Genomic DNA, 25919 nt, shown 5'->3' with positions numbered 1-25919 from the left:
GTAAAGTATAAATAGAAATCTTAGGCAGAGGAAGAGAAGCAGCAGCCCATTTCATGACAAAAACTTGGTTGTGAGGTGAAACAGTATGAGATTGTCAGCAACGCTAAAAGACTCCAAGTTCACGTAATACACCTACTACATAAACAACATGCTAAATAATAGCAGGTAGCACATACTGACAAAGTAATTGGTGTTTGTTAGCTGCCATTCTTCAACTACTTGCTGTCTTAACAGATTGCTGACTGAGTTCAAAGAGTCAGTGATTACACAGACCGTCATAATGTGGAGTCAATGCAACAGGCCTGGGGCCGGGGCCAAACTTTTAAGCCAGCCTTTGCATACAACCACCTGCAAAGCTCCAGTTCTCTCCGAGTTTTAAAAACCCGTGGGCTGATACATGACTGCTAATTTTAAGCCACCTCCTAAAGCAATTTAAAACTTTGCAGAAAATATCAGTGCTTGAGTCCCTGTTTGCCAAGTGTGAGTCTGTGGATAATTACTGGTTGGGGACCACCAGGCACCAGTGGTGCGTAGAAGGCTGTGGGACGGACAGTAATTCTATGGAGTGGGAAGAAGACAGGCTGAGAAAATTCTCAACCAGAACAGTCTATGGTGGATCAAAAATGAGAGTAATTTAAATAGACTAACTTCAGTTTAGCTGAGTCTAACTGCATATAAAGACCACAAGCTTACCAACTGTGCTAATACGCTCTTCAGGCTGGGAAAGCAGCAAGTTTGGGAATTTAAAGCCCAAAGCCAGAAACAAGAAAGGCAAGACAGGTCAGGACTTCCAGCCTGCCAACTACAACATACAGTATGAACATACGATGAATAATTGAGAATTCATTATATTAATGGACTATGATTCTTCCTGTCTTACATGCATTAGAAACTTTCTTTAAACCTGCATGTTTCAATTTGAAATTTAGCAAGTGAGTCCAGTATCCAGCCAGCCACAGTATGTTCATGAATAAAGTAAGCTTTTTCAGAATAAAGGAAAAAACTTTGCTGAGAAAAAAATGCATTAGTCTTCCAAGTGAGAAAAACTGTAACTATAAGCACTTACATATTTAATAGGCTCACTTATTTTCCTTTCTATATTAAGGCAAAGACAACACACATGAGAATGTTCAATACCATTTAATGAAAAAATTGCTCCTGTGCTAACCTGAGTACTACCACTTATTTTTACCTTTATTTTCTCATTCAGATTAGAAGCCTCAATAAATAGAGAAAAAAATCTTCAGTCTTTATTCCATAAATCTTTCAAAAAGAAGAAGCCAAAGTCTGAGGTCATTTTCATTACAAACATGCTATTAATATTTGCAAAGATACAAAAGCATACAAATCTCATTTTTGCTAAATGAGTCGTTTCAAAAATGGCAAGAAAATTTTCCAGAAAAACATTTTAAATTTTATAGGATGACATTTAGTTTGTGTTTCTTAGTTTCATATGTTAGAAAGTCAGTTTGAAGTTTTTAAAATTTTCTTTCTGCTTTGATATTTACACCAAAAGTTTAGCCTGTATGTTCCTGAAAGACTCTACATTGCATATACCAAGAAAATGAAACCTGAACAACTGATAAGAAACATATTAGGCTGCTTGTGCAGAACTTTGCATTTTTGCTTTCCTCTGCCCAAAACACCTGGAATGTAAAGAGCTTCTTGGTCAAAAATCAAGTACTACTTGATTTGCTAACAACTGAAAAAACTCCCACTTTGAATCCCTTCTGATCTTCCCAAACAATCTTTGGCAAAGACTCTGTTTCTTAAAATTAGCCTAATTATTTTCATTAAAGAGAAAAAGAAGCTTCTTTTAAAAGTAAAAGACCACATAGACTTCAAGTATTTTATATCTGCATAGAAACAACCCTGTTTCTGACTAACTCAGAATACAGGTATACATAAATGGAGATTGTGAAGTATTCAAACTTAAACATATTTGCTTCATTTTAATGACCATACAGTATCAACGCACAGAGCATTACCCAAGCATCTAGTAGATGATAATCTTGTCTTTCCCTTAAGCACTGTATTTCTAGTACTGCTGAGCACTGATTCATTATTTGTGCTTTGCTGTTCTATGACAGTTAATCTAGTGTCCTATTTGATAATGCACCAAGGAACTCTTTTCTTGGGGTGGCTGGTGACTACACTCCTATCAGTTAAGAAAGAGCTATCTAATGATGAATGAACATTTTGTTAGTTTCAGTATTAATTAGTCCTATCACTTAAGAGCTGTAAGAGTAGGCAGCTTAAGCCAGGCATAAGACAATGAAACTAGAATCAGCCCTGTAAACTAAGCAAGTGGCATTAATTGCAATGTAATTAGTGATGTTAATTGCTTTCAGTATATTCTGTTGTATCACAGCCATTTTTTCTCATTTTAGACTGCACTTTAAAAAAAATATCTATAAATAGTAATCCATTAAAATATGCAATTTACAGCTGGCTTAAAACAAGGTGTGCTGGTTTTGGCTGGGATGAACTCTATTTTCTTCATAGTAGCTAGTATGGGGCTATGTTTTGGATTTGTGCTGGAAACAGTATTGATAACACAGGGATGTTTTTGTTATCGCTAAGCAGTGCTTACACAGAGTCAAGGCATTTTCTGCTTCTCACCCACCCCACCAGCGAGTAGCTGGGGGTGCACAAGAAGTTGGGAGGGGACACAGCCGGGACAGCTGACCCCAACTGACCCCAGGGATATTCCAGACCATATGACATCATGCTCAGCATATAAAGCTGGGGCAAGAAGAAGGAAGGGGGGGACGTTTGGAGTGATGGTGTTTGTCTTCCCAAGTAAGGGTTAATGTGTGCTGGAGCCCTGCTTTCCTGGAGATGGCTGAACACCTGCCTGCTGATGGGAAGTGGTGAATGAATTCCTTGTTTTGCTTTGCTTGTGTGCGTGGCTTTTGCTTTACCTATTAAACTGTCTTTATCTCTACCCATGAGTTTTCTCACTCTTACCCTTCTGATTCTCTCCCCCATCCCACCAGGGGTCAGTGAGCAAGCGGCTGTGTGGGGCTTAGTTGCCAGCTGGGGTTAAACCATAACACAAGGTAAAAGTAATAATAACAGAAATTAAAAAATGATTTCACAAAAATATTCCACTAATAAATCAAGATTAGAAAAATAGGAGAAAAGCTTTGCTCTTATATATGAAACACTACTAACTCTTCACACAGACTATAGTTCTTGACTATCCATTTAACAGACCTCTATTTTAATGTTAAGCAAAGCCATAATTACATCTCAGATGCCAGGAGTTCCTCACTTCCACCTGTGCATTTAAGTCAGAATCGCAGCATAGTTGATTTTTTTCGTTGAATGCTAAATACAGTTAGAGAAAGACTTGTACCAGGAGTTAAAGCAAAATCCAAATAAAACTGTTTATAATCCCAGTTCTTTTTCGACTGCACATACGTAGAAGAACAGAATCTGGCCTATGACTTACAAAAGTCAGTGTTCAGCATATAAGGAGGCTAAACTGAAAACGTTGATAGGTATTTCATTTCTTACAGGTGACCATTTTCAAACATTTGAAATTGGTGAATATCTGAAGTACCTAGCAATCAGGACCAGAGAAACATCAAGGGATTTTCCATTTGAGAGGTACAGGCAATCTGTGTGTACATGTAAATTCCACAGCCTCTGTCTACTTACATTTGACTATTTCACTTCTATTACTGTCTTACGTTAGAGCAAAAAAAAAAAATCCAGGGGAAGAGGTATACATCCACTTCAATCATACCTATTCATCCAATAATTACACTAACAGCGTGCACCATGTAGCTAAAATACTATTAGAGTGAAACTTACGGACGCAGATGTGATAGAATACATGAAAATCTAAAGAGAAAACATTTCTATTGCTCTCTGGCTTATTTGGTAAATCATTTGAAAGCTTTATTTCTCACTGCTGAGGAATCCTGACTCAGTGCTGATGTTCTTACAATAGCTTGAAGGCATACATAATATATACCTAATACCTTACACTAAACATAGCTGTAAAAAGCACTGGTCTTTTTAAAAGAATTTTACAACTGCATTTAGCTACAAGCCTCTCAAGAGTCTGGGGTTTGTTGTGGGGTTTTGGGGGGTTTGGTTGTCTCCCAAGCATGAGACTGTTCATCAAGACAGGGCAGCAGCAGAAGGGTGTCCTTCCTATCTGTCACCTGTGAGAGATTGGTGGGAGGGAGCGTTCCTTCTTTGAACACTGACCAAGACTACTTCTCCCCGTCATTCTCTGGTACCCTATACCAAGCCCAGATCAGGCTAAACAGCCATGTCTATCACCTGAGTTAACAGAGCAGAAAAAACCCTACAGAACAGAGTGGTAAATGAAGGAGCTAGACACTTAGCTGCAGATTAAGAGACGGGAGCAATTATATGAGGACTCTGATGGTAGATTTAACTGGGATAGTCAAACCTTGTTACTTTGCTAGATGTTGGCAGATGTGGCTGGACAGTTTGGGTGTTCACTTCTTAGCTCTCCTTCATGTACGGCCTAGAATATTAATATGAAATTAAATCAACAGTGACTTATATTGGGAAACTGGCCAGGGACCTGGGTGATAGAAAAATGAAACACATTCCTTTCAGCCTTTTCTGAGATGGGACAGTACCAGAAGAAACAGTAAAAATACTGGATTCTGAAGTGATGGGACAGATTCATGGAATAAAAACACACCTGGGCATATAAAATACAAATTCTCAGGTTCAGAAAGTGCAAGAACCGCAAACTATTACTGGGAGAGTATTCGAGGACAGTGTCACTACATGTTTGTCTTATTCACGTACTCTTCACAGGGCATACGTTGCTGGTAACAGCTGCAGGCAGGAGACTGGGAGAGATGGAGCTTTGGCATGATCCTGCACAGCCACTCCTCTGTACTTAACATACACAAGCAAGTGTGCCCAGGGAGCTCTATAAGCCTCGCAAGGTTCAGCGTTGAAGAACCCTTATCCCAGCACATTCTTAATTAATCCTATGAAATGTACAGGTGGTAGGTGTTAAACATTTCGGAACAGACACACTGTAATGATTACTTGTGAGAGTTTTCCGTTTTTTTCCCCTTTTTGGCTTTCCACCATCTTAACAGCAGCAGTTTTGCAGTTTTGACACCGATTCCAGTAAAGAGAGCCTTTTATTTGCTGTATTCCTTCCCCTCCTCTGATTTCATCTATACTTTCTTTTCATTAAGGTTCATACCATGTATAAGTATGACCTTCATGTTATATGTAAATGTTATGTTTCAGCAAAATCTAATATAACTTCAACTGTGACTACACACAATAGATAATGTTATGAGGATTTAGTAAGAAGATAGGGGAGACTGCAGTGATCAGGCACAGGGCTCGATCAAACATACTGACCAGCCCCATTTCATGTGTAACCAACGCCTTTTATACCCTTTTCTGTTTATTCTTCCTTTGTTCCCTGCTATTCCCTTCCTGTGCACATTGCCTCATCAGTTTGCATAATTCCACCAATCCCCCATCTCAAGTCCCAATACCCAGGACCCCCAGGTCTGCATCCTTAACAGTTGCAAAGTCCAGGTTGGCCCCTCTTTGAAGTGATGCCTGAGTTTCTTGATAGCCCATCAGTTAGTGTGACTGACCAGGCTGGTTTCTTGTTGTTATTTTGTCATTCTTTTCACTCTTGTTATTGTTTCTCTGTGAGGTCTCTGGCTCTGTATGTTTTATTGCCTCCCTTTTCCTTAGCATCCCATTTGACAAGGTCCTTGATCATATAATTTTAGAGGAGCAGACACTCTTTCCACATACCCTTATAGGTAACTTGTGTGATTGCTTGCATAATATAACAACATAGAATGATTTCTTAATACTTTTAAAGTTTGCCTGTCTCAATCCCTCAAACAAAAAACAACCCCTGCTTTTCAACCTCCTTCATTTAATTAAGCAATGAACCCCCTCCATGAGAAAATACATGTTGTGATGCAAATGGAAACATTTGCCTAACTACAAATATTAAACTGTTCATTTAAACTATTTATTCCAATGTCTATTACATTAAATCAACATTCATACTGCATTAGATTTCCCAAATCTGCTCTGGGAAGAAAGCTGTACAAAGTATGTAGCACTTAGTTTGAAGTACCATTTATTCTATACACTAGGTTTTACCCCAGAGTCTCAGACTTTTGCTTTACACTTGTTCATTTCAGTGCACAACAGCCTACCAAAGAACTCCACCTTACCTACTGTCCTGGTTTCAGCTGGGATGTAGTTAACTGTCTTCCTAGTAGCTGGTACAGTGCTATGTTTTGAGTTCAGTATGTGAAGAATGTTGATAACACTGATGTTTTCAGTTGTTGCTCAGTAGTGTTTAGACTATAGTCAAGGATTTTCAGCTTCTCATGCCCAGCCAGGGCACCTGACCCAAACTGGCCAACAGTGTATTCCATACCATGTGATGTCCCATCTAGTTTAGGAACTGGGAAGGGGGGAAGCAGGGATTCGCCGCTTGGGGACTGGCTGGGTGTCGGTCGGCGGGTGGTGAGCAATTGCCCTGCGCATCATTTGTACATTCCAATCCTTTTATTACTACTGCTGTCATTTTATTAGTGTTATCATTATTAGTTTCTTCTTTTCTGTTCTATTAAACCGTCCTTATCTCAACCCAGGAGTTTTACTTCTTTTCCCGATTTTCTCCCCCATCCCACTGGATGGGGGGGGAGTGAGTGAGCAGCTGCGTGGTGCTTAGTTGCTGGCTGGGGCTAAACCATGACACCTACAAACCCAGAAAACAAGTCTCTTCTCTTGGATGAGTTCAAGGCTTGATGGTTCTTTCTTCCCTTTCACTGTCTCTTGGACTTCGAACCTACTCCCTGGATCTCAATGGTTGCACCATCCCTTCTTACAGACCACTGCTGCACCCAGGCTCACAGAAATCATCTGTAACAGGGGACCTGACCTCATGTGCTAGTAAGTGGCAGAGAAGGAAAGCCATCTCACTCAGTTGCAGCCTGCCTGCAGCAATACCTGCAGCTACGTTGAAGCTGTAAATAAGGAAGCAAAAAGCATCTAGTTGGCCATGCCTGCACTGAGAGGACATTACCTTTTAGCAGGAGCTGAAGGCAAATAATCAGTGAAAAACCCAAGTGAAACCAACACTCTCCTCAAATATAAATGGTTTCACATTTTCTAGTTAAGAAATATATGAATATATGTCTAACCATATATACGTGATTTTAACAACATCCTCAGCAGTATCTCTGATATTACTTCAGTAAGATATATTAAGGAAATAAATATATTTTTTAAATACTTAGCCTCTTCATTTTAAAACATTTTTTAAATGTCTGTCTATGAAACATAAATAAATAGGGACCATCCAAAGAATTTCACATTAGAATGATATGATTTATACTTTCAGTCATGGCAACAATAGCTACACTTATTTTAATGAACTATTCTCCACAAAGACAGGAAAAAAAAATTGACCATATGTGAAACAAAGTAAGAAATTTTACACACTCATTTCATCTTTCTGAGAAAATTATAAAAAGCAATGACCTTCCAGCTTTTATATAGGAGCAATAACTATGACAGCTAAGATAACAGCTGGGTAAACAATTATTGACACATTAACTTCTAGTTTTTCATATTCAACTAAACCCAACACAAACTAAACAAACTTAAAAATATTACGGTTTTTTCAATTCTTATTCTGAAATAAATGCATCATAGTCTTTCAGTGGTGCAAAAATGGCTATAAAAAGGCATTTCACGTATCGAAACGCAAGCTGAGCTTACCAGAAGACGATTACCACCTAGTGCCTAAAGCTGGTATTACCAACTCGGTAGGAGCGAGGGAAAGACTCGTACAGCAAAGTAACTCTAAAAGTAGGAAATCATTTCTGAATTTGCTAGAAGACTGACTGCATAGGTACTTTCCCACAATTAACTAGCAGCCCAAAAGAATAACATAAAGTATACGTCAAAACTGGTCCAGCCCTAAGAAATTAAAGAAATACTAGAGCCTTTCAAAATGAAAGTGTGCAGGTCAGCATTTGGGACAATTCTGTATTGAAAGTTAGTTCTTGGCACTAACCTATCCTCTTCCTACGTACTGAGGTGCATATGGACACTGTCAGGCTGACAGGCAACAATTCAGCTTGGTTACTTGCTAATATATAGCAAACAGAAAACACCAATCCATAATGTCAGAGCTTATTCTGGCACAGTTTGTGATCACCCACTGCTTCTTGACGGATTTGAGTAAAAAAATGAAGACTTTACAGGAGGCGCTGGCTCTACTGAATGTTACCTTCCATTTATCAGCAAAACAGTAGGCTGCTGATGTCGTTTAATAGATTTCAGAACTGTCAGTGCTGAAGAAAGTATGCCATTTAAATGCCTACAAGGCAGGAGTATTTAATCCTAAGCAGCTGAGATACTGAGAACTGCAAAAAACATGGTAGGGAAGAATCCTGTGAGGAACTGCACTAATACAGAGAACTGCTGTAAGATGCTGGCTGAGCAAGTAAAAACATAATCGGTAACACTGAAAGCTGAAGAAAAACCAAATAGGAAACTAGATAGTGGCTTAATGTTTTCCTTAGCATACATTTTAATGCTAAAGGAAGGTGGCCATACAAAATGCAAACAACGTAAGTGTTTCTAAGGTGTCATCAATCACCGTGAAGATAACACTTCAATATGCATTTTTAAATTTCTGCGGATTTAATTAAAATAATACCCTTGCAATGACACAGTTGTATATCCTAAGAAATGGCAAGAGATAACTGCTAATTTTAAAGTCGCATTTGAAATATGTGACTCAGTAAAATCCTGAACTGGATATATCATTAAATCACTTTCCCTCTGTTTTCCAAATACAAAATATTCTCTCAGAAAAAGCAGCAAAGGCCAACACAATTTAAAGGATCTAAAGGAAAATGTTGGGATTTAAAATGGTGACAAGTCACACTTCAACTTACACCAAATTAAAACTGTTTTTTATAAAAATCATACACAACAGCCCTGCACAGTGGTAAGGTCTTTGTAAGGCCTTTGTGTTTAACATTTGAAGGATACAAATTATTGTCTCCATTGATGTTTGCCTTTATGTATAAACACTAAGACTGTTAGTCAACTGTTTTACATATTTTCTCATTATTCAAGGCAAAGTTGAACAGACAATGAAGTTGAAAAGACAATAAATTACTAAGTGAAACATTGAACTAAAAAAAAAACACCTCTAAAAATAAGTTAAGTAACTGCTTGCTTTGGGGAAGTATGTTTCCAAGCCCTACAAACATACCCATGAAATGAGTTCTGAACAAAACTGGGAGCTACCTTTGAAATTTTCAGTTCATATCAGTTTAAGATATCACTCACATTTCTGAAAGGAAATTGTTAATACACTTTACGGTACACAGGGTACCTGTAAACCCAGTGTATAACTGCTGTTTCTGCATCAAATAAATAAACTAGAATTCAAGTTAAGTACATGATGAGACATCACATGCAAATATCACAGACGTGCAGCCTATTCATTGGCCACACTTCTCACAACTGGAAGATTTTTCCTTGATCTTTGGCAATATCTGGATATTCTGTAGGTTATCATAAGAAATGGCTACACTTTTTTAAAAAAGTTTTAGTTACAGTTAGTTTATTTTCCAAAGAACACTGAGTTGTTTTTGTTTGTAAAAATATTTAACTATTTCTGAAGCCAAAACCAGATTTGAGCTTTCTGAAAATAATTAATTACTTTTCTACCAAACACCATTATACTTACCAAATTCATTAAAATATCTGATCAATTGTCTTTCACGTAATTATTTAGATAATTTTATGCACAGACTGCAATATAAAATGCTTCCAAAATACTGCATTTTACAAATATCTATAATTTTAGAATTTCCTTTCAAATCTGATGCATGTTATTATATTTACCTACATATTTTGCTTGAAAGGGCATGATACTACTTCTGTAATCCTGCTGTTGACATACAAAAATCCTGCGTGTTGACATACACTAGGTCCAAAAATCAGTCTGTATTATCCTCTCAGTTAAAGTGAAATGTTGGAGTGCAATGACTTGTTCATAACCACAATGGTGAGTCATAGAAAAAACTATGTTCTAAGGGTTCTTGAAGTTATTTACAAACCGTGCACTGCTTTACTGTACACACACAACAACAACTCAATGAAGTGACCAGATGAAGAACAAGAATGAGCGACAGTAGGGGACCACAGAGACTACTGAAGATCAAAATAATATTTTCTGAACATCGAATACAATTTTTTTTTCATTGCTTACCATACATTTTATCAGTAGCATTTCTTGTATGTTTGTAACATTTAAAATTCCTGTGTCATGGCACAGAAACCCAGCCAGTGCTGGGAACTGTACAAGCACAAAACAAAAAGCCATCCCCATTCCCAGTAGAAGCAAGCATTACTCCAGTATGCTTTAACTACATACATAGCTTGCTCAACAGAAAAGCAGAGGGACTGCAAATAATTCTTTTGCAGACACTACGAAAAGGTTCACGTAAATGACAATACCACACATTGCCACTAATTTTTATCTTTTCTTTGTCTGTGGAGATGACTAGTTTTGATCAACTTAATAGCAAAAAAGTGTTTTACACCAGAATTAAAAAACTCTGTTTTAGGAGAGGATTTCGACAGTCGTTTAACAGACTGATTCTGTAAGTGTTGCAGTCCACTGAATCTTGAATTGCTACTGCAGTCAGTTTTCATTATATTGTTTTCTTTTGACATTAAATTTCCAACCCATTACACTTCAGAAGCACACAACAGCCTTCTCCTGAACTGAGAAACAGAGGTTACTGATATAACTGTAAAAGGAAAGAAAAGGCTTAAATATTACAAAATACTGTAACTACTAAGCAATTGTTTACAGCGTATTTTGCAGAAAGCTAGTAAGTTTTCTGTTGGTATCAGTTAAGAAGGCAACTTCTCACAAATCTGACTCATACAGGCTTTATATATATTTGCATATTATTATTTGCATTATATATGTTTGATATTTTCCATAGCATGGGTTTACAGAACCTCAAAACAGTCTAAAAAAGGTGATTAATTTGGAAAACTGGACCATTTCAAGAAGTAGTTTAAAAAATGTAAATTATCTGCCTTCACCACCAACTATGATGAAATAATTTCACATGTAGTACAGACAGACTGCTGTCAAATGCTGATCTGCCAAAATAGGGATGGGTAGTATGCAGTACAATCTCAGGTCCTCAAAAACTTCAAACGCGCTTTTGTATTCTACTGGGCTTAGCCCTTACATATCCTCATGTTTACGGGAACACATAAAAGAGCCTCGAAGAAACTAACAAATTTAGTTGTGAAGCTGCTAATAGTATAGCAGCTTGTTAGCCACGCTTAGGTGTCTCTTAAACAGTAGCCAAAATTTTAGAGAGTAGAAAAAGTATCTTGTTTTCCTCAAGAATTAAAAATGGTCCCATCTGCAAAAAGCCTGTTTTATGTCAACAGCTTCTACTCTATTCAAGATTCTGCAATACAGACAGTGCCCTAATACCTTACCCAAGTCAATGGGAAACAATGATACCCAGGATTTTGCAAAATCCAATGCTACTGACTCAAGTAGAAGCAATGATAGCACCTACAGTAAATCCATTACAATTTAAATGTCAACATAGATAATGAGCTGCCGACACAAGCTAAAATAAGACTAGTTCTCTCTTGATCTCAAGAAAGTGAGTGTGATCTGTCTGGATCTAAAGAAAGCATCATAGAGTAATTTTACAGAAATCTTTTCAACTTGTTTTGAAATAAAAACCAAGGTACCAAAGTATACAGCAATTACCTCCAGTATATCCCCATTTAATGAAAACCAATGTTTTAAATGGCAGTCTTTAAGAGAAAAGGTTGAGTCACACAACACAAAGTTTGAGCAATTTTCTCTCACGGATAAGGAGATAGTTAAATAAAGAGATTGAAAAGCCAGCAAAGCTAATTGAAATGAAACCTCACACTATAACCTAGCATGTTAACTGTGTAATTATGTATAATTCAGGAAAGAGTTAAACTACCTCGATGGCACAATACAAAAAGTCTTTTAAGGCTATCTTTCAGCCACAGGTAGTAAGACAGACCATAAAGAGATTGTCTCTGCTCTGACCTCTTATGCCTCTTACTCCTGTTTTTTCTTTCTTCTATACTTTTCACTGGATCCCTGTTTAATTAGATTTCTCTGTTTAATGTCTTTAGCATTGCAATCTTCTATTTTTCTGCAGAAACAGTACAGATTTCTCTTCTGGTTTTGCCTCTTAGCCCTGGTATCTAACAGAGAGTCTCATGGGTGAGAGAATATTTCATGCCTAGATTTTTTTCTGACAACTACTAATAAAAATAATACTTTCCTAAAAACACCACTTTCAGTATGATTGATTCTAAAGGTCTTATCAGCCTCAGCTCACGCTGTTCTTTAAAGATCACAATGATTTATTCTGGTTAACTAATTCTGGACAGACCTACCTGGTTGTATGCAGTCTCTCTGCTGGCCACCTTCCTGAATGGCCGACTGCCTTGCTCCACCTGCACCGGAGGAGCACGTACTCTGAATACGATAGAGAAGAGCTGTGTTTCTGAAATACCAAGCTAAGAGTCTATGAACAGCTGCAAAGAAAGTTCAAATGGGATCATGAAATTTCAGAAAACAGCAGTCAGAAGGGATTCACTTCCTACAGGGGAAGAGTACGAACAGGCTGTAATTGTTTCTAATCAGAGGACAACTAAGTGCCTACAATTGCTGCCACCTGCTCAGCAGAGGTCAAAAAGGCAAACAACATTAGGAATTAAGACAGAAATATAGAACAAAATAAAGAAAATTGTTTTGCCACTGGTCATGTATATAGCACCTGCAAAAGGATCTTCAAAGGTACAGCATGACTTGCATACAAAAAATAACTGCATAGCAGCCACCAGCCTGTGCTCCCTCAGGTCCTCCTTTTTGCCTTACTAGAAGATGTGCATGATGTTTGCCTTTTTCAGACAACATCAACTTCCTTTAATCACCATGATCTTTCAAAGATGATAAAGTAGCCTCATAATGACATTGACCAGCTCCCTCATGACCCTTAGGTGCATCCCATCTGGTCCCATAGATTTCTGTGTCCAGTACACTTCAGTGCTTCTTTAGTCTGCCTTCTACTGCAGGTAATGCTCCATTTCCTCACACCATGCTATTAGGCGAAGGGACCTAGGAGGCCTGGGAGCAGATGAAAAAAAAGCCAGTGAGAAGAAGGCATTGAGGCCTTTTCCATGTCCTTTGTCACTAGGTCCCTTGCTCCCCTGAGCAGTGGGGCCCACAGCTTCCCTGGTTTTCCTTTTGCTGACCATGCACTTATAGAAGTCCCTCTTGTTACCCTTCACACCACTTGCTAGTTTCAGCTCCCAACAGACCTTTGGCTCTCCTAATTTGATCCCTGTAGGTAAGACTATTCATACCCAGTACCCTGGGTATCTGCTTTTGGTCAGTGTTCGGGACAGGATCTTGGGTGAGATGGAGCTTTCTTGATGACCTAGTACAGTAATTAAGTTTTTATGCTCCAGGACACTCCAAAGTCTTAGTACACACTCTTGTCCCCCAGGAACTAATGAAGTAACCTGCTTTCAACTCAGACACATTAGTCGGAAAGGAAATGCCCACCAAACTAGTTTCAAAGACTCCATGTTAAAAAATGCAGTTTTCGCCTTACCCATTTAATTAGGGAGCTTCCACAAATGGTAATATATACTATGACTATATGAAATATAATTTTCCTGCAGAACCTCTCTGAGTGGTTAAATTCCCCTCCCTTCTTCCACAAGGACTGAAGTAAGTTGGGAAAGGGGGAAGTCTCTGTCACAAGAAGAGAGCGAACAAAGGTTAAAAAAATTAAAGTATAGAGCTTAACATAGCTATTAGAAAAATAATTCTATTCCTTCTTGGTGGGTAAATTCAGTTACAAAGAAAAAAATTTTTCAAGGACTTCTTCAGAAGCTATCTCCATTACAATATTTCATCATACCTGAACATGACCGCATGTATTCAACTGAGGCTGAGACAGTCCTGATGGCAATTTTGAAATTTGTGTAGCCCAGAAGAAAAAGGTTGCTCTGATATAATTCTGAACATGTGTATCTATACTGATTGCAAAATCACAACTCTGAGCAACAGCATTACCTTTTTTCTGGTGGTCAAGAAGAAAAATTGGTACCATAGATGCACAAGAGGAGAATTTTCACCCTTTCCACCACAATGATGTCTTCTTTTTCTACCTAGCCTTTCTTTCTTTTCATTTGCATATGATTACAGCATTTTTCAACTTTTTTTGTTCATTTTCTTGATTTCTGTATGAGTCAGACATATGGATTAAAAAGTTGTTGCAGTACAGAAGCCATTCTCCCAGACTGTGAAAATGTTTCAGTAGGCCCTGTTTGCACTACAGACCACTTGAACCATGTCCCTTTACAGAAATCTTTGTATGTTTATTTGGGAATAAGGAGGGAATTTGATTGGAATCTGACTAGCTGAGCAGGGTTATAGAACAGCATGCTTTAGTTAATAATTTTATTTACATTTCAAATGTAAATTAAGAAATTTCCTGCTATTCCATTTGAACAAAAAAGCAACATCTGGTTTTGTGAGACAAAGAAAGTCTGAGATCATACGTGACAGAAAGGAAACAGGCTTTAAAAACTTCAGAGGCCTTTATAAACACTCAGAGATACTTCAAAATTCAGAAAGATCTCTGAAACCTAATTTTTTTTGTACATATGACAAACATTAAAAGCACATAGAGAAATGTAAAGAAACATTCATCATAACACTGTTAAGATTCATCAAAGGACTTTTAGAAATAAAGCTACACAGGAAGTTATTTTAAAACTGCTTGAATTTCTACTGAAAACACACACGAACAGTAATTTTGGTTTCATATTCGCTTAGCTTAAATGTCTTTCATTTATAAATTACAATTGTGGCAGAGCTCTACCACAGGGAAAAAAACACAACCCTACTCCAGAAATATGCATATATTATATATGTAAATATACAGCTTTCTACTGCCTTACAGATGCCCATGTTTGTCTATATCTATCTGCAGTCCTACATTACTTTTGGAGGCAAGAACCATCTATGTCCTGTCCTTGTACAATGCCCACAGTTATAGGGTTTTGGTCCACAAATGACAGGAATATAGACAATTAATGAAATAATGAATGTAATTTGCTTGATTTTTCCTATTTGAGGAATGTAAGGAATGAGCTGGAGTTGACTTGTGGTCATGACAATGCAAATTAAATACAGGTAAGTATGAGAAAAGCAACTGGTATGCAAATGGATGTTTAAAATGTAACCTCTTTTAAAAGGGGATCCAGAACAGTAGTACAAATCCAGTGGCAGCCTTTCAAAGACTTTTCTTCTGCCTGTCAGATTGTCTAAAATCCTCAGTGAAGGACAAGGGAAACTAACAAATGCTGGTATGGAAAGCTGGTAGACACCTATGACATTTTTATTAAGAGCAACAAAAGCAATGGTGTACCAGCTGGTATTTCAGACTGTACAACACTTCAGGTGTTGAATCTTAGATAAACTGCCAAAGAGAGAGAACATAGTACTGCAATACTGTGATAAGGCTGATAATATACAAGTAAATAGATCTAAGTTTTGAGGGTGATCTAAGAGAGCACATTCAGCAGTTTTTAAGGTAATATGTTTATTTGTATCTTTACTTACATCTTCCATAATAAATAGTTTTCACTGTTATTTTCCAGAATGTATGAAAGTTTATGTAAGGATTTTACATATTAAAACTAAGTTTATGCAATTATCTCCTCCCAAGGGAGACACTTGGAATATACAAGGAAAATTTAGTTCTTCCTTAGGGGAAAAAAAAAAGTCTAGTTCATTTCCAAGATTGTGACAGTTTGGATAAATACACTCCAAATAAATTATTGGTTAAAAATTGGAAACAAAGGAGAAGAGTAAATGAAGTTCCACAGGGATCTGGGTAGGAACTTAGGCTGTTTAATATACATTCATAAATGACCTGGAAAAAGGGGGTGAACAGTAAGGTAATATGTTTACTCATGCTAGGAAATTATTGAGGTAGTAATGCTAAGAGCTGACTGTGAAGAATTTCAGAAGACTCTTATAGGACTGAGTGGCTGGAAAATAAAATGATAAATGAAATTTGGTGTCAATAGATGTAAATGATACATGGGGGAAACCATACATATATACATATATTAAAAATGACAGGTTCTGAGCTCATCATTTTCACTCAGGAGCACGTCTTGGCATTATGTTAATCTTGGCATTAGTTCCATGAAAACATGCCTTCAGTGCTTAGGAACAGTCAAAAAAAACCCCAACAAAGCAAATATTAGAAAATACTGGGAAAGGAACAGGTATCATACTTTTGCCACTGTACTAATTTAGGATTTGTCTGTACCTTGAATGCCTTATAGCCACTTGGAGTAGAATATTTACTTAGAAATGGAAGAAATACAAAGAAAGCAAGAAGGACTATCAGAGGCATGGAATGGTTTCCACAGAAGATACAGGGTAGCCTGGGGCCCTTCACTCTGGCTGAGGAATGGCTGAACGGAGACATAATAGAGGTCTACACATCAGGAAGGGCAGGGAGAAGATGGGATTGACTGTTTACTCCTCCTTCAAAACCAAGAACAAAATGACATATATATGAAGCTAGAGGGAGACAAGTTCAGGAAGTTAAAAAAAAAAACCACACAAAACCCCCAAAACCAAAAGGGAAGTGTTTCTTCATGCACCAGGAAGCAGACCTGTGAAATTTCTTGTCAAAAGACATTCTGGATACAAGAAGCTGATATAAGCTCAAGGCAAAATTGGATGTGCAACTGAAAGAGAGATCCACTGAGAATTAAAAAATAGGCAAAAAAAATGTATTAATGAACAGGCTCAGGAAATTCCTTCAACTGAAAAAGATGAGAAGCTGGGAAAGTATTAAGGGAGTATCACATGTGCTTGGCCTGTTCTTACCCTTCCAGTCTGTCTGTGGTCCCTCTCAGATATAGAGTACTTGGCAAAATGGGTCCTCACGTCAACCAGCATGGCTGTTCTTATGTTCTTAATGTCACTGCTGTAGCCTTTTAAAAACAAAACATCTTTCAGAAACAACATGAAAATACTTGATTCTGCATAGGGACAAGAAGAACATCTAGCTCATGAATCCCCTTATTGTTAAAGGTTAGGAGAATATTAGGGGAAAGTATAATACTCACTTCTCTCTTCTTTAACTCTTCTGTCAGCACCTGCTCATGGACTCTACCAGGAACAGGCTAGTGGACTAGGTAGACCCTTGGTCTGACCAAGTACAACCATTCCTCTGCTCTTAACAGGATTTCCTTTTGACGTACTTTTTGATAATATTTTTCCATGGGTTAATGATGTCATAGGCTATTTTAAAAATAATTCAGTTATGAGAGGAAGGTAGACCAGGAAACAAGAAAATCCTGGGAGAAAGAAAAAGGAAAATTGCTATACTGTGATCAACTCTTACATGAAAATGCCTTTTAGTGACAATGTCATTATACCAATCTTCGGTTTTTGCAACGAAGGGAATAGTTACCTTTGCAAGATGAAAAAAGTACTCCAAAGACAGGAAGATTTGACAGTTCAACAAACTTGGTCCTCCACTGATTATTAGATCTTTATGTGAAAGGTTCTATTTTAAAAGGAATATTCAGATTTAGACTCTGATGTTTAACTCCAGAAATGGTTCTTAAATAATGGCACCATCTTGTTTCTATCAAGTTGATAAAAGAAATCTCTCAGCTGAGGAGCTGTTTGTACTACAACAGTCTGAGAGAGAAAGAAGGTGAGGGGAATAAATTGCTTATGATCCCTATACGAACAACAAATATTGCCAGATTCAACAAAAAAGGAAAGCAGACTTTCTGATGAGGAGACTGATAAAGGTGCTGAATTACATAACTCAGAGACCAAATTTTGTGAGAATTGTAAATAATGAAGAAGACAAGTCACTGATAAACAGAGCTGGAACATTGGGTAAATTGAGTAAAGCAGACAATGTGCATTGAAATAGATGAGCAGAAAAAAAATGTTTGTAAGAACAGTAAACTACAAATTTTTCTTACAGGTTGGGCAGACCCTATTCTCAAAAACAAAGACTTTGAAAATGACATAAGGGTTATGCTCAGCAGATAACTGGAGCTCTATGCCCCAAAATGTTTAATAAAGCATGTGGGTAGTTCAATTCTAATGCTCATAGTTTAAGAAGGAGGTAGGAATGTTGGAGACAGTTCAGAAAGCGATCACAGGTTTAAATAAAGTATTGAAAAATATGCCTTAGAGTGGAAGACACCAGAATCATAACTTGTTCAATTTATCAAAACAAAAAGGAGTAATTTGATCATGTTAACTGTAACAATGCAGGGCTCTTTCATCTGACAGGTAAAGACCGCACAAAATCTAGTGGCATAAAGCTACAGTGCCCCAGATTTCATCTTGGGAGAGAAAAGATTTATCCCAACCATTTACTCCAGGATAGTTCCAGCACTTTTCTTACATGCAGTTCGGAGGATCAAAATTAGAAGCTTGAATTTGCAATTGACTGGCTATTCAAAGTGTATAAATTCAATGCCTAAACACACTTCCCTACTTTGTATCGCACAGCAGCAGCCACAAACACAGACAAAAAGCAAAGATGACTGAGCATGTGAACAAATTGTCAGCAGTTGTATGGGATTCTTTTTAACATAATTCTTTTTAATAGTATTTTTAAACCAACAATATATGATTTTTCTACCCCCAAAAAAATAAAAAAGAAGGAGCTATAATTAACCATACCTATTGGGAAAGTTTTATGCTTTTTATCATCCGGAATGTCAGACTAGATGTTCCCATGAGCCCTCTCGGCCTTAAAATCTATGCCCCTACAACTTATTAAGCAGGGAAAACAAATGACTTCACAAACAAGCACCTAGCATTTTATTATAACGTATTTTACCATGTGACTGTTCACAGATGGTGAGTTTTACTTAAACAGTTGTTAGAAAGCAAACACATGCTTTTTGCTACAGCTAAGTGGCAGTAGATCTTAAGCCATTTACAACCCAAATATTTTATTACAATGTAATTAAGAGTATATCTTACTGAAATCTTATGAGGCCAGTTTCTAAAAGATGTGGGCAAGAAGCTGCATTATCAACCTTTATGAAGCTAAACCAGTAAACTATAGGTTTTAGTCTCCCTGCAATGGATGTGTGTAATTTCTGCTTGCTCTAAGGGCAATTAGGCTCACTCAAAGGAACAGTAAGATTTTTGTCTTTTCAGCTACTAATAATAGCTGGTGGCAGGCTATTGAGGAGAAATAGCAGGATATAAAAATGGCATGTATTGATGGCAGCTCACTCACCAAGATCACAGCATATGCAGCTAGATTAAAAAAACCTAGATTAAAAAAAACTAGGGACAGCCTAAACAAGCAGCAGCCTACACTCAGACTGTTCGATGTCATAGTTCCAAGCAAAGGTCCTTTGATGAATTCCCTGTATTCTGAAAATTAAGTTTGTTATGACCTTTTTTTCTCCGTGCTTAAACCTGCTGTCAATCCATAAACCAGCTTTCTTTCCTATGTGTCTAACAGCTAATTTGTCTCAAGTTTTTCCTAAGGTCCTTGCTGATTTTTTTGAAAATGCAAGTTCAAAAATCAATGTATTCACATGTTTCTGATTCCTTAGAAGAACTAGCACATATATTTGTGAGGTGAGCTTTCCCTTTATGAAAACCAGATCGATTCCTTCCCATTTTTCACAGCCTTCCAAAGAAGACAGACCTACCAGCATTTAGTTCCCAAGGTATTACCTAAAGCACTTTTAAAAAATAATTACGCTATACTTGTGACCTTCCATTCCTCTATCACCATGGCTGATTTAAATGGTAAGTTACATACTACAGTAGGTAAAGCAGCAATTTCATATTTTAATGTCTTTGGAACTGTTACACAAGTATTATCTGGCTCAGGGAATTTAATTCTATTCAATTTTTCAATTTGTTTCAAACAACCTTCATACTGACACTTCAGTTTGATAGTTTTTCAGACTTACCCTCTTTTGTGTTTTAAAGACTATACTGAGTTGTTATGATATTACAAATTTCTATTCAAAATATTTTTGTACTGTATTAGTTCAAGTTTCCAAAGATCTCCTCATTTGGGCACGACTTCCATTTTCTGAAGGATGACCTAACAGCTTCCTTCAGATGTCACTATTTTTCCTGTTCTTTTAGACTCTCAGTACTTCATCATTAAAATAGGGATAATAAGTATGTGCTTATGTTGCAAAGTTATTTATGAAGATGTATTTATGAGGGTCCATACTTAATTCTGAAGTAATGAAGTCTATAAGAAGATCACGATAGAATTGCCTGAAGTCAGAATATCTCTGAATTTCAGACAATTCCTAAGACTAAGATTTGGGGGAAAATACTTTAAATCAGTTTATTTTCAATATAAAGTAGAGACATTATCTCCTTCAGTTTTACTCGTAGCTTCTGTGAACTCAAAATGCTCTAAACTACTCATTAAGCATATAAAAAAAATGTGGATGCCAGTGATGCAATTATTACAGGTAAAACTGTTAAGTCCCTACATATTTTGTTCTCCAGTTCAAAAAAACATTTTTATGAATAAGTATTTATGAATATTTAACATATCATTGCTAGTTCTAAACATCACAATGTAAATGTGTAAAATATGTTACACAGTTTCTACATCTGTTTTATCAAAAGCTGACAACAGCATGGGGAACTAAACTGACCAGCTGATTCAGTAAATCTTGCTATCCTGGTATTCACGTGCTCACCCTTACCAACATAGGAAACATGACATATGTCAAGGCTCCTTGTGCCTGAAGGGTGAGCTACCTTGCATGTATCAAAAAGCAGTATCCTACCTGTGGCCAATATCCTGGAGCAGATGCAGAATTGTAGCTTAATACCTCACGTAAAGAGCATATTCTTAAAGACTGTACTGGTTTTATGTCTATTTATCTGCCAGTTCCACTGTCCCCCCCAACTTCCTCTTGTCCAATTTCAACCAAATTTGATTATGGTGATGTGAAAAATAGCACCTGGGTACACGATAGAAACCTTATTAACATCTCTTCCAAAAAAAAAAAAAAAAAAAAAAGAGAGAGAGAGAGAGAGAAAGGGGGGAGGGCTCAGCCCTTATCCGTTCCATAGAGAATAATCATTCAGCACTCATACAGCTCTGAACTCAGGAGATGCTGCCTTCTGTCCAGTCATATATATATACGGGGTTTAGGCAGTTGATGAGACTGCCTTGAGTAACATTTATGAGAGGGAACACAGGACACTACTGTTGGCTTGCTATAGAAAGTATAGGGAGGAGATGAGAATATTGTCAGCAGGCTTAAGGGACCTGAAAATGTTGTGTATGCAGCTGCTGATGAGAGGACAATGTGGCATTTGCTACAACAACGAGAAAAATGAGTTCTTGCAACTTCTATTAAACTTGTGGAACTCATTGCCAAAGGATATTATGGATGTTGAAATGGGCTCAAGAGACAATTGAATGAGGCGCAAACATGAAATTCAAGAGACAGAGAAGAGCAATCCTCTGAGGGTTACTACAATGACAAAACCACACCAAGTTTAGAAACTTCCTGCAGGTAAAAATAATTGAAAGCTGAGACACTATTCATGGAGAGTACCACATATGACTTCTATATGCAGATACCTAAGGAAAATTAAGAGAAGGGAAATCCTGGAGACAGGATACAGCATTAGATGAGAGCCATTGGACTGATTTGCTATGGCTGTTCTTAAGTGGTGGAAAACTTAAGCGAGGGTATTGAGGATATTAGGGATGGGAAGGGGAGCTGAAGTTGTTTTAGTAAGCAAATGCAGGTGAAGTAGAGCACAAATATATAAGAAGCAAATATTAGTTTTATTGCCAAAGGAAAAATAATTAAAAGCAGCTAATAATAGATGCATAAAATGAAAAGCATTGGGGACTGTGTTGAGATGATGCTGGCATAGTGATACCATCTGAATATTTCATCATAATGATGCCAAGAAAGGTATTACAATAATTCAAGCATTATGATGCAATTATATCTTTGGACAAAGGTTCAGTGGGGTTTTGGTGGTCTGTAAGTGTAAGTAATTCTTCGCAGTCATTAACCCCCACTTCCTAGTGGATCTGCTTGCACTGAAAGGCCAGGATCTCCCCTGGCATATTCCACCAAACACAGAGGAGGTTACAGCACCAACCATTGCTCTGCTCCAGCACTGCGCTGGTGAAAGAGAAAAGCACTGCCAGATGAGCGGTTGGGACAGGGATTCCCTCAGTACCATGCATGTAGTGCCACTACCATAGCATGAAGGAGGAGCGGAGTCGAGGATAGGCAGAGGCAGAAGCAAAGGAGGGACCAGGCCAGGGTGTCAGCTATGCAGAGAGGGGCATGAAAAATATTATAGAGGTGACAAAATTATTGATACCTAATTTTGTATTTTTTAGTACTGTATTTCAGTACCACTTAGAACTGCTTTCCTACCATAATATGGTATAAGTATATAACCCTTAACTTCAGGCAACAAGACAAGATTTGCCTGTAATACACAAACCCTTTTTCTTTCTACTTCTTTTGTTTACTCCACAGAAAAAGAAAAAAAAGAAAAATCTTGTACTGAAAAAAGGCATCTCCAAGAACAATATCTGTGCACTCAGGCATTCTGGATAAGTACCTGCATTAACTATATTTGGACAAATACATTAAAACCAGTTTAAAACAAACACACTTTCCTGGCTGAAGTTCATGACACTTTTCCACTAAAAAAGTTCGGAAATAAACATTTTTTGCAATTTCTTATAAACACGGCTTGTTAAATAAAGGCTTACACCACTCTCTTAAAGTAGAATAGAGAAATGAGAACAGTCCTGGCTGAATAATTGGAATGAAACTTTAATTGGAGTTTCAAGATCCTGTGCACTGAAAAGAGTTCATCATCTCCAAAAGCTGGCAAAGTGTTCCTAGACTCACCAGTCTCTTAGCTTTAAAAACCCTACAAAACTGAATAGCCACACGAGAAAGTTTTAAAATTGGCTGTCTTGAGGTTCACGCATAAGCACCAAGAAGCAAAGTTACTTTAACTAAAGTAACAAAGTTGGATTTGGGGAAAATTGTAGAGGCTTTCAACACACAATGTGCAGATATGCACAGCTACATACTTCACTTCAAAGAAGTGTTCATTTGTTCTTAAGGTTAACAGAAACTTCAATTATTTTGGAATCTTTTGTCTTTAATTCAGAACTGTTGCCAGTTGTAAGGCAGAGGGATGCAAAACATGATGGAAGCAGGGGCACACACCTTACAATCTCTCAGGAAAACTTTTTGTGTTATTTTATCCTCCACGTGCAAGTAAGTCAGTCTGAAGCATCTGAAAGCACTCTGAACGAAAAAAAAAATACAAGTAACTGTTATGACTCCCATTTAACATATGGAGGGAAAGAAAGATTAAGTCATTTGCCAAGAGCAAGGAACTACAGAATTAGATACAGTCCATCAGAATTCAGCAATTCAAATAATAACACGGAAAGAAAATATACACACATTATCCAGAGAGAAAACTGCAAACTGAAGTAAAAAATGCTTTTTTCTTTTTGTGAAGAGAGCTCCGTTTTCCTTATTTCCTTAGAGAATTTTCCCATTTATTTTCAAATCAAACAGACTATACAGTGCCTGTTCTACCTTTTCTACCGTGTACCATAAAATCACAACTGTCACTACCTGGATTTTTTTTTTTGTCTTATGATGACTATGGTAGGGAGTACACTTCTTGAGAAGTTTACAATAGTCACCCCAGTTGGTACAGATGATTAAAACACACCCAAAATAATCAGAAAAATATTTCTCGATTGTTTTTGTTACTTTTTTCCATGGAAATACTATTTTCACTGGGTGTTTTTGTCTTTTAAAAACAGTGGCTTATGATCTTAGACCCCCCATTACAACAGGTGTTTAAAACACTAGAACTCCAGCAGCCAAAGTGCTTTATTTGTGAAGCCGTATATAGAGAGGTACTTCTCAGCCATCATACCAGCATTTTTCAAAGAAAGTATCCAATTCCATGATGTGATCTCATTGTTTCTATTAACTATTTTAAATGCCTGTATGAAGGCATATTTCTTCTGTAAACTGAAACTGTTTTATTTTCTGGCTTGTCATGGTAGATTGCAAAGAACATACTCCATGTTACATACAGTAATATTACTGCAACTTCAAACCAAATAAACCGCATATACGAAAGTATGATAACCAAACCAATACCCGTATAATTTAAAATCTTATCAACTGAAATACTGCAGTCTAATCATCCAAAAAATTAAAGGCATGCATAAATAATAGAAATACCTGAAAAGACAGAGAAAAAATTATTTATGTTAAGTTATCACTTTGCTAAGCCTTTACTTTCAGGTGTTAAAAAATCTTGAGAAGTCCATTCAAATAAGTTCAAATAACTTCAGGCTCATATTTTCAGATAAGGTCCTGAGATTCATTATCAAGACATAAACCAATCAACCCGTTATCATTTTACCTTGCAATTAAATCAACTGAGTTTGAGTTTATTATATCAGAAAGTATTCTACTTACAAGTGAGCCTTCCTTTGGAGGCTAGAAACATTTTGTGCCTTACGAGAAAAAGTAAAAGCCAGGAGTGATTCAGCTGCTTAGTTATAGCTGACTGGTACCATTTCGGTTTCCCTACAGTATTTATTTGATATATCTCTATGGGGCTGACAGATATGTCACAGGACAACTTCTGGACTGGCAGCTGGAACCCAGACAAGATATTCTACTGTACCTGTAATGGTACTAAACACTTAGGTTTAGGTAATTGCATTGCTCTATCACTTTGGCAAGCTCCAAATTTGCTGCTCTATCCCATACTCCACACTTTTGTTTACCTGAAGTACTTTGTCTCCCAGACGGTATATTGGGATTCTCAGTTCCCGCGGATTCATTTTGGCGGGCTTTGGCAAAGAAGCTGAAAGCGCACAGAAGCTTTTGTGGAACTGTTTGCGAGGTGCCACATCCATTTCCTATTCTTTTTTTAATTACAAAGCTGTGTTTGAGCTACCCATCCTTCCCCTCACCCCCTAGGCACATGCCACACAGAATCCTGCCTTCTGCTCAGTTTGCCTACAAACAGCCTCCCATATCGTACCCAGAACATTTAAGGCCCAACGGACAATCACCTTTTCACATCTCTGCAAGGTCTGAGAGTCACTTTTCCTACGTCTCCCCGACACGCACAGAGTCCTCACACTGCCGTTCCCACTATGCTGTCCTGCCCAGGGAAATTGCAGCGCTCCCCCCCTCACCGCTTCCCTCCCTCATCTCACAGGGCAGTAGCTCAGAGCATCTCCTGCTTGCCAAATACGAACGCTCGCAACCGGCTAGTGTCTCCCCTGAACTATCCCGACGTACTCACAGGGTCTGGGTGTCCTCCGGAAGGCTGGGAATGAAGTGGATGTCCCTGCAAGTGATTCTGTAGTCATCCTCGTCGGAACACTCGCAGAAGGCTGAAGGACACCGCTCTGTGCCCTGGCTGCACAGCACCAGCAGCAGCAGCAACAGGACGGCTACCGGCAGGCACAGCATCTTCCGCCGCCCGCTCCCGCTCTGCCCCTCGCTTCTCCCGAGGGAAAGGGAGGAGGCACCGGCGCTGCCCCGCCGGGAGCAGCTGCCCGGGAAAGGCGGCCCCTTTGCCGGCCGCCGCCGCCGCCGCCTCCTCCCTGCGCGGGGACAGGAGAGGTCTCAGCAACCCCCCCGCGCCCTCTCCTTCGGGCAGGCTCCCCCCCCTCGCCCCG

At 38.0% G+C, this 25919-nt stretch overlaps 1 protein-coding gene across 3 annotated transcripts in view; it reads right to left on the bottom strand.

Moving 5' to 3' along the window:
• TSHR (thyroid stimulating hormone receptor) overlaps positions 1 to 25738 on the bottom strand; it is a 75449-nt gene extending 49711 nt beyond the window's left edge. For all 3 annotated transcript variants that reach the window (XM_010583792.1, XM_010583793.1, XM_010583794.1), the window contains exon 1: positions 25541 to 25738. In XM_010583792.1, the coding sequence (XP_010582094.1) occupies positions 25541 to 25710 (170 nt within the window). In that variant the 5' untranslated portion in view covers positions 25711 to 25738. The remainder of the gene's footprint in view (positions 1 to 25540) is intronic.
• Positions 25739 to 25919: the final 181 nt, after the last annotated feature.

The sequence above is a fragment of the Haliaeetus leucocephalus genome, unplaced genomic scaffold (genome assembly GCF_000737465.1).
Source record: "Haliaeetus leucocephalus isolate CR32 unplaced genomic scaffold, Haliaeetus_leucocephalus-4.0 Scaffold932, whole genome shotgun sequence".
In the NCBI taxonomy this organism is placed as follows: domain Eukaryota; kingdom Metazoa; phylum Chordata; class Aves; order Accipitriformes; family Accipitridae; genus Haliaeetus; species Haliaeetus leucocephalus.
Note: the sequence above shows the minus strand (reverse complement) of the source record. Positions and strands in the feature narration are given on the sequence as shown.